At 38.2% G+C, this 9252-nt stretch overlaps 1 protein-coding gene and 1 long non-coding RNA gene across 2 annotated transcripts; one reads left to right on the top strand and one right to left on the bottom strand.

The window, feature by feature from the left end:
- Positions 1-825: 825 nt before the first annotated feature.
- LOC148781808 (uncharacterized) lies at positions 826-3552 on the top strand. Its single transcript, XR_016057011.1, has 2 exons — positions 826-1083; positions 3411-3552. It is a non-coding gene; the product is annotated as an uncharacterized LOC148781808 (long non-coding RNA).
- Positions 3553-7426: 3874 nt separating this feature from the next.
- Positions 7427-8871, bottom strand: LOC18442729 (limonoid 21-O-acetyltransferse). Its single transcript, XM_006852944.3, has one exon. The coding sequence runs from the start codon at positions 8828-8830 to the stop codon at positions 7535-7537; it is 1296 nt and encodes a 431-aa protein (XP_006853006.1). The 5' UTR covers positions 8831-8871; the 3' UTR covers positions 7427-7534.
- Between the last annotated feature and the right edge of the window lie 381 nt (positions 8872-9252).

The raw sequence follows: 9252 nt of genomic DNA, 5'->3' as shown, positions 1-9252 counted from the left end.
GTATTCTTAATGAGATTTTAGGGTGAACCTTATTATGATGTTTAATGTTGACACGTTATATAAACCTAGCGCTAATAAAAGACTGTAAAATTATGTATACAACGTATTCAATAAAGGAAAATGTTTATACAAGGTGTCAACCTTATACTATGCAAGTAAGGGCACCTACATAACCCACTAGATAAGATGATTTCTATGCTGGAAAACTCTCAAATCGGGCTTGTAGACCTCGAGATTCATAGACATGAAAAAAAAGTGATTTATGTCTTAAAAATAGTTCATCTTCTAATGCATTATTTGGACAGTCCATTTTCAAGATTTCCAAATAATTATAGATTTGCTTGATCGTCACTATTTTTGGATCTTTAAATTTCATAATTGGGGGTAGCAATAGATTTTCATATTATAACAAGGCTTTGAGGCACCGAAACTACATTTTCAACATAATTTTAAGGTACACCTTACTTCAATAGTATAAGGTGGACATTGCCGCTTCAATAAATCACCGAAATTTCCATAAGATAAACAACGAGAAGTAATGAATTTTTAGTTAAAGGGGCGATACACTTCAACAATTAGTTTAGGTGGACCTAACCCGATATTTATATATATAGGGTATCTACAGATGATCAATAATTTTATGCATTATAAAATACATAAAATAATATATATATATATATATATATATATATATATATATAGAAAACGTTTGGATACGACCGTTCATGTATAAGAAATGAGAACACCCAACGGTTCATATTGGTTCATCTTATTTGAACGGTGATGCCTATATCTTTTTAGGCCATCTCACCCGACAGAGGACCTGACTTTCGGAGGCCTCTCTAGCAGGCCTATGTCCTTTTTTCCCTTTTTCTCTCTCAGTTGATTCTCTCTGTCTCTCTCATTGGATTTCTACTTGCAACCGTGCCTCTCTCTCATCAGAGCATTTCGATTTCTCTCTCTTAACTGATCTCTACATGCAGTCGTGCCTCTCTCATCAGACAGCTGATTTCTACCTACAGCAGTGCCTCTCTCAACTGATTTCTATTTGCAGTCGTGCCTCTCTCTCATCTATTTGTAGCTGTACGTCTCTCTCATCTGAGCATTTCGATTTTTTTGTGAAAACAGGAGGAAGCCGTGCCCAGTCGTTGATTTCTATTTGCAGTCGTGCCTCTCTCTCATCACATCATTTTGATTTGCTATATTTATTGATACTTGATTCATGGCGTTTACTTCTCTATCGGGTGTTCTAGACTTGTAGATTTCTCTATCAATGCCGTGGGGTCATGCTCTAATTTCTACTTGTTTTATGTCATGGAGTATGCGAACTATTCTGATTAGGGTTTTTTTTTTTTGGAAACCTGCATGTTGTTTGTATGTTGTTCTGGTTGCATATGTTATTTTGATCTATCTCTTTTAATAGAAACTGTTCTAATTAAGAAATTCGATTAAATTTTTTGTATACAGAAATAGGTTTTCAACGTTATTTTCCCCTTCTCTCTCTACAACCAGATAAGCTTTTGATGTTATTTTCCCCTTCTCCCTCCACTAAACTATCACCACCAAGATTGCTTCTATGCACAAGCATCCCCTTGGCTTTCATCACGAACAGTATGTTCTTTAGCAACTTCGGAACCTCTTCCTGAAGTTCCTGTCTTTTTCCCCCCTTATATTAGCTTCATGTACTTGTCCATTCGACCAAGAACACCAAGCCACAATTTAGAAGAGCTAGGTAGTGGAGAGAGAAGGGGAAAATAACATTGAAAACTTATTTGGTTGTAGAGAAAGAAAGGGAAAATAACATTGAAAACTTATTTTAATCAAATTTCTTAATCAAAACAGTTTCCATTAAAAGAAGCAGATCAAAGTAACAGATCCAACCACAACAACATACAAGCTAGATGCAGGTGTAATAATCCTAAAATTTTTTTTTTAAAAAAAAAAGAAGAAAAAAAACAGTGATGGTCCATATGAGCATGATGGTCCTTACGGACCATCACTATTTTCAAAAGCCCTTAATTTAAGCTTTTTCTTTTCTCGTTGACGCGGGCCTTAATGGACTCTCGCAAAATAAGCTAACACCTCAGGTATGAGGTGGAGCTTAATAAAATAATATAATAATATGTTATAAGAATTTAAATTCGGAGAGGTGAGGAAACCTACCTTAGAAAGTTTTGAGATCTCTCTCTTTAGTCGAAACATAGTGAGCTCTTTCTCTCTCTAGCCGAATTTTTAATCGGAAGCTCCCTCTCAAATATTTTAGGTAAGTGACTTCATTATCTTGAAAAATAATCTGTTTTTTTTAAAAATGAAATGAAATAATTACTTTTGCTTATTATCATGAATTTTAGATGCAATAAATTTTATGCGCAAGCGACCTCATTATTTTGAAAAATAATCTTTTAATAAAAATGTGATATTTTATCTATGTTAGAAATTTTAAATGCTGTAAATTTTAAAAATAAATTTATTTATTTTTCTTGTCTATTGTTAGAAAAATTTTAGATACTGTAAAATTATTAAAAATAAATGTGATATTTCTGCTTTTAGTAAAATTGTGAGATTTCTTTCTACTGTTTTTGAATATTTAGACATTGTAAATTTCATGTGCAAATGACTGTCTTATTATCTGAAAACTGATATTTTTGTAATTGATTATAGCATTGTCTGTGAAATATTCATTTGCGAATTGAGATCCCATAAATTGTGATAATTCTATATTCGTGAATTTCTATAAGAGTTTTTCTATCCATATTAGATTGACAATTATGCTAGAATGTCTTTACAAAATGCTGCCTTTCTTTATTTGAGCCCAAAATATTTGACTGGTTATTTTAGAAATGTTATTGAAAGTGATTGTTATTAATGGTTTCAGTGAAATTCATATTAATAATTTCAGTGACATGTTAAGTACATGATAATGCTGCTTTCGAATGTTTAAAGAGATTTAGAAATACTTTAAGTATGCAAGTGGACTCATACGGTTTACCGGTGAGGTATAAGTGGACCTATCTGGGATGTCGGTAGGGATTAAGTGGACTCATCTGGTACGCCGGTGAGGTATAAGTGGACCAGTAGGGATTAAGTGAACCTATCTGGGACGCCGATAGGGATTAAGTGGACCCATCAGGCGCTGATGGGGTATATAGGTAACCTACTTGGGACGCCAATAAGGTAATTTATGAAATCTTTTGAATTATGCATTACCGTTAAAATGTTATGCGCATTTCAATTATTCAAATTATACTTTATTATGCATTTTTTTTTAAAGTGAAACCGTTAATGCATTTCTGTTAATAGATCTCCTTTTTGAAAATATTGATATCTTTAAATCATGATTATTTTTAGGATTATGATGATCACTTACTGAGTAGCCAAACTCATCAAATTATGGTAAACATTTTTTTCAGGATAACTGCGGTTTCATTTTGAGTGCTCGTCAGGTTCAACTTTGAAAGATACTGTAGTTGTGCTTAAGCTTTCTTTTGTTACTTTATAAGAATTCGCCACTGTAAATTTGTCCTATCAAGAAATGTATATATGTTTTGACTATCACATCTCAAGAATATCTGTATTGTAAATTCTTGGGGTGTGACAGTAGGTTTCCAAAAAAAACCCTAATCAGAATGGTTCGCATACTCCATGGCATAAAACAAACAAAAATTATAGCATGACCTATGGCATTGATAGATAAATCTACAAGTCCAGAACACCCAATAGAGAAGTAGACGACATGAATCAAGTATCGATAAATAGAGCAAATGAAAATGCTCCGATGAGAGAGAGGCATGGCTGCAAATAGAAATCAGCTGAGAGAGAGAAATCGAACTGCTCTCATGAGAGAGAGGCATGGCTGCAAGTAGAAATCAACTGAGAGAGAGAAATCGAAATGCTCTGATGAGGGAGAGGCACGGCTGCAAGTAGAAATCAGCTGAGAGAGAGAAATCGAAATGCTCTTATGAGAGGGAGGCACGGCTGCAAGTAGAAATCAGCTTAGAGAGACAAAGAGGATCAGCTGAGAGAGAGAGGGGAAAACAAGAAGTAGACCTGCCAGAGACGCCTGCGAATGTCTGGTCCTCTGTCAGGTGAGATGACCTAAAAGATATAAGCATCACCGTTCGAATACGATGAACAAATATGAACCGTTGGGCATTCCCATTTCTTATACGAGAAAGGGTGTATCCAAGCTTTTTCCTTATTTATATATTTTTTACTTATAGACCCATATACAACGTGAACGAGTAGGCCGGGTCTATGTCCAATTGACTTAGGCCCAACCTGATCCATTCCCGGCCCTATATCTATTAATGGATAATCAAATATAAAAACGAAATTCTAAGGCTCTAAGGATTGAGGAAACAGGTGTATGTGTTGCATTAAGGGGACCGCAGCCTTTATATTGAGCGGACCTTCAGCTGTCGATTCATGAGGAAATTGATGCCGCATGGTAATCTGGATGGCCTAGGCTAACACTGGAATGGCAGATAGTATGTTTAATCTAGGCGCTGTTGCTGCGTGAGAGAATGCAAATGCATGAAAATTATTTATTTTGTATTGAAAAAGAATGCACAGGAGGTATTGGGAACTTGGAAAGATTGTATTGGGAACTGCTGCAGAGGAACTAAATTTGCATAGGATTCGTTTGAAAGTTGTTTGTGTGAATAAATAGCATGAGTCTTGAAAATATGATTTTCAGTCTTTGAAAAAAAGGTTAGTCAATGAAAAATAAAAGAAAAAAGAAGCCATTGGAATGAGAAATTTTAGTTGATTGGAAGAAGGTATATATCAATCCGAGCTACACCGTGCGGCCGCTTCAGGTATAAATCAAGGGCGGCCGTCGTTACAGGCTCCACTGGGCCATGTTGGGACGAGACAGTTGCGACCTTAGTTGCGTAGTCTATGAACGACTTGTCTCAATATATGCTGCAATTAATGGACATCATGGTCTATTGAGTTGTAAACGCTAAAGATTAATTGGTGATTTATGAAATGGAGAAGAAGAAGAGAGATTGATGCCCTAGAGCATGTTGATAACCATGGCGATGTGGTGGGATGGTCATTCCCATTGTCAACCACCATTACGAAAACTTGTCAATTGGGACAACCGATGGAACCAACTTAAGTACTTAAGCTGAAGGGATTGTATACTATGACATCATTTATCACTGTCTCAAAGAGGTGACAATCCCTCGTGGCCATTGGATCTTAAATTGAATGGTTGGGAGTGGATCATGAAATTTGATTTTCTTTTCTTAATTGACTCTAGTCCATACTTACAACCACGCAATTAAAATATCGCATTAATAAATATTGCATTAGGAAAGATTGCACAAGAGTTAGGATTGCATTGTAATCTAGAGGTGGCAATGTGCCGGGCCTGGGCCAATACACCTCTGGCCCTAGTCCCCATAGGGCCAGACTAGGCCTGGCTTGGCGCTAATCGAGCAGAAAAGGCCCTAGACCAGGCCCAGTCCTAGAGTTATCAAGTTTAGGATGGGCCAAATAAAATAAAAAATAAAATAAAAGAAAAAAGCAAAGAAAAAGAGGGCTTGGCTTGGCCGAATTGGGAAGGACCAGGCCCGGCCTAGCTTGCCCCTACCCTCAGGCCATGGTTGCCTGGCCTTGGCTTGGCCCTTGGGCCACATTTCATGGCCCAAGCCGTTGCATTTTTAGGACCGTGCTGAGATGAACCGGGCCGGGTCATCCTGGCCCATTGCTACACTTATTGAAATCATTGGCATAGATATTGAATGGGTAAACAAAGGAACCATGAAATTATGATTTGAGTATTTGAAAATATGTTTATCCATGAGAATAAAAGAAGAAACAAGGCATTTGTTTGGAAATTATTGTTTGTTATCCTTGGAGTTGAGTTAGTCCTTCTTGGGTTCGAGTAATCCCTCCACAAACTGATCGAAAGATTCCCAACGACACTTTGCAGGCCCCTGTCGCATTACATCAAGTTGGTATAATAGCAAGTTGGTATAATAGCAAGTTCAGTTTTGCCGGATTCGAGATTCGGTAGCTGCACTAGACTGTTGACTAGCTAGTTGCAGAGTTAGACTTGTCACAATAGATGGTTCAACTAATGGTCTTGCTATCCATCAAGTTGAAAGGCCTAAAGATCCAGTTATGAGTGATGAAATGGAGAAGGAAAAAGGGACACTTGGAAATGGCATGATTCATGCCCTAGAGCATGTTGATGACCATGGAGATATTCTTATCCTCAACCTTCATTACCAAAACTTTTGTCAATTGAGACAAACAACCCACCTTCAGTGAAGATGCAATCCTGGAAGTATTCTCAGGGGAAACCTATCTCTAATAGGCAATAAAAGTTTTACGAAGAGTTCGAAATCTTACCACATCTAAAGGGGGAAGTTCAATCAATTATTTCTAATCCGGTGGAAAGCCTTTTTTGAGTGGATTTTTCAGCCAATTATTACTCATATTTATATTTCTAAACGAAGCAGTTCAACACTATCTAAATGAATTAGACTCACGCCCAATCAATGTAGAAAGAATCAAACCAGTACAGTTAAGCATACATGGGCCTGAAAGCTGTTCAACCGGCCTAACCTGTAAAAATGATCATTTCAACCGTTCCAACCAAACAAGTCCTTGACACTCAAAAAAGTCTTAAAAAAATAAAAAAAAATATAAAAACTTATGAAAAGTATATTTAAAGAATGATTAAACAAAACACATCCAAATGAAGTTGAAAATTAAAGAAAAATCTAAATTTTAAAGACTCAATTTGTGCCCAGAGATATTATTGAAGCTTTCCAAAAAAGATGGGAAATGTACAAAAAGTATTAATGGCCAAAACAATTTTCAATCTTTGTCATAATGATGAAACATATTAAAAAATTCATTACGAATAAAAGTTCTTATTTTTTTGAATTTTATGAAAGTATTTTTAATTTTTTTTTAAATCCTGGCAGGTCACCAAAATTGGCCGAAACCTGACCGGTTTCGATCTAATCGGGTGGTCAGTAGTCAGATAGCCTGATTTTTGCTTCGCACCCAATCAGCACCAAAATCGTACACCTAGTCAACACTTTCAATTCAGCCCATGCAGTGTTCAAAATACTGAACCAGCCCAGGAAACCAGCCAAGGGCCGGGTCCGAGCAACCGGTAAACCAGCCAAGGGCTAAGTCTCCTTAAGTGGACCTCCAAAACTAGGGTTAACTGGGATCGGCAAGTGCCCAGTTCCGATCGAATCACCTATGCTACACACATTACAGCCTAATAATTAGTTTGCATCAATTTCCATCAACTTTGAACGTGTTGCAGCTAAAATACTCAAAGTGCAGGGCATAAAATGGTTTCAGCAGTAGAGCTGATCTCCAACAACTGCGGTTGAATAGGGATATCTCGCTTTATTTGAATTGCTTTGACAGTAAGGGAAATTGAGAAAACAAATTGACAAAAAGGATGTTGAAGTAAGAAATGTGCATACCAATACATAGTCTCCCACACAATTTCAGATGACATTGCACTTGTGCCCCAAACATGAAAACCGATTGAAAATTACATTTGCTTTGAAACAAATGCGAGGAGCTCTGGATCACATTCAAAGTGGGCCATCTCTTCCTCACCAAGGTTCACCCAGGCCTGAATGCCATTCTCTGATGGATCATCAAAAAGGAAGGCTACACCGGTTATGAAACCGCCCACGCTGCTGACCCAATCCGGCTTCCCCCACCCGAAATCCGACTCGTACAGTGGAAACTTGCAGTAGCTTGAGATCCCAAACGCGTAACCCTTGCTCGCTCTATCCGTGATAGAGCCTATCATTTCTTCAAGGATATGAGGTGATTCCTGCACTTTTTTCAGGAACTCACAGCTCAACTCCTGAATCCCCATTCTTAAGCAGCTCTCGAGCTGTCTCCTGCTCGGAGGTGTTGCACTTTCGATTGGGTCATGGATAAGGCAATGGGCGCCCATACTGAGGTTCCCAAAGGATCCATCCGGAGCCTGCGGTTCCATCCTCGTTCTTATGTTGACAGCATAAACTGCATGCCATGTCCCATCTTTCCCAGTCTTTCTGTACCGCGCTTTGATAAGGCACCGCCAGAGCAGCGCCGACACTGCACCTACACTGGTAGGTCGCGGGTTTGATGTCTCCCTGCCATTATCCCTTAATGCCTCAACTTGTTCCCTTTGAAAAATGAAGACCTTTGTTAAGGGTGGTGCTTGAATTGCCAGCGACGGAGGCTCGAAACTCAAATTGAGTGGGTTTGGAGAAAACAGGGAGCGCCAGTCGAACCTTGGTGCCAGAATGCTTAGCTTCTTATTATCGCTGCTGCGACTTACTCGAGCCCAGCAGTTCATCAAATCGGCGAGGGAGGCCATGTCGCCAACCATGTGGCTCATGCAAATACCTAATGCCAATCCCCCACACTTGAACCAGTTCGCTTGAACTAACAAGGTGGTGGCTCCTCCGCTCAAGGGCTCACAGGGTAAAAGTTTCTTGATCTCGTTTATCGGCGGCCTCTCTAAAAACAGAGAGAGGTCACCCTCCACTTGAGCTTCTTTGAATTCGACCCCCTCGTCATTGCACTCGACCCATATCTCTCCAGTTTCCTGGGCATATTGAATCCTCCCTGCCAATGGATAGAAGGAGGTCAAAATATGGGCAAGGGATTGCTTCAACCTTTGTGAGTGGGGCTCTTCCTCTTTCATAGTATAGAAGAAGATGAGGGGAATGTAAGTTGTCGAAACCATCTGATCCATGAAGCAAAGCTTCATGGTCCTCTGGCGTTCTGGTGTAGGAGAAGATGGCTTAATGGACTCAGTAGAGATGATGCGTAGGTTAAGCATCATTTCTGTCAAAATTAGAGAAAACAACACTATTCTTCCCTTGGTGATACTTACCCATCTCCACTCAACTTTATTTATAGAGTGATTTACGCATGGACGTTAATTTTTTTTCGAAAACACAAAATGCCTCGTTTATTGGCAGAATTTAAGAAGAATTGTCAACCCAATTGCAAAATTGTCCTTAGGCCTGAGGTTGGAATCCTCAGTCCAAATTTTTTTTATTTTTGTTAGTTTTTTAGTTAGTAGGGCAGTGCCCCAAGGGTTAGGGTAGTGCTTTACTGGAAAAAAAAAACTAAAAAGAATAATTAAAATTTGGTCGGACGAAATGTCTTCGAAGGAAAGGTAATTTTGAAAAAAATAAAAATAAAAATAAATTGACCGACCTTCATATTTTAAAATTTTTTAAATACATGCACTCTTATTTA

The sequence above is a fragment of the Amborella trichopoda genome, chromosome 6 (assembly GCF_054954075.1).
Source record: "Amborella trichopoda isolate Santa Cruz 75 chromosome 6, AtrichopodaSantaCruz75HAP2 v2.0, whole genome shotgun sequence".
Taxonomy (NCBI): domain Eukaryota; kingdom Viridiplantae; phylum Streptophyta; class Magnoliopsida; order Amborellales; family Amborellaceae; genus Amborella; species Amborella trichopoda.
The sequence above is the reverse complement of the archived record's forward strand: the minus strand, read 5'-3'. Positions and strand labels throughout refer to the sequence as shown.

Coding starts and splice junctions, on each gene's coding strand:
- LOC18442729 (XM_006852944.3), bottom strand. CDS start 8,830: ATGATGCTTAACCTACGCATCATCTCTACTGAGTCCATTAAGCCATCT.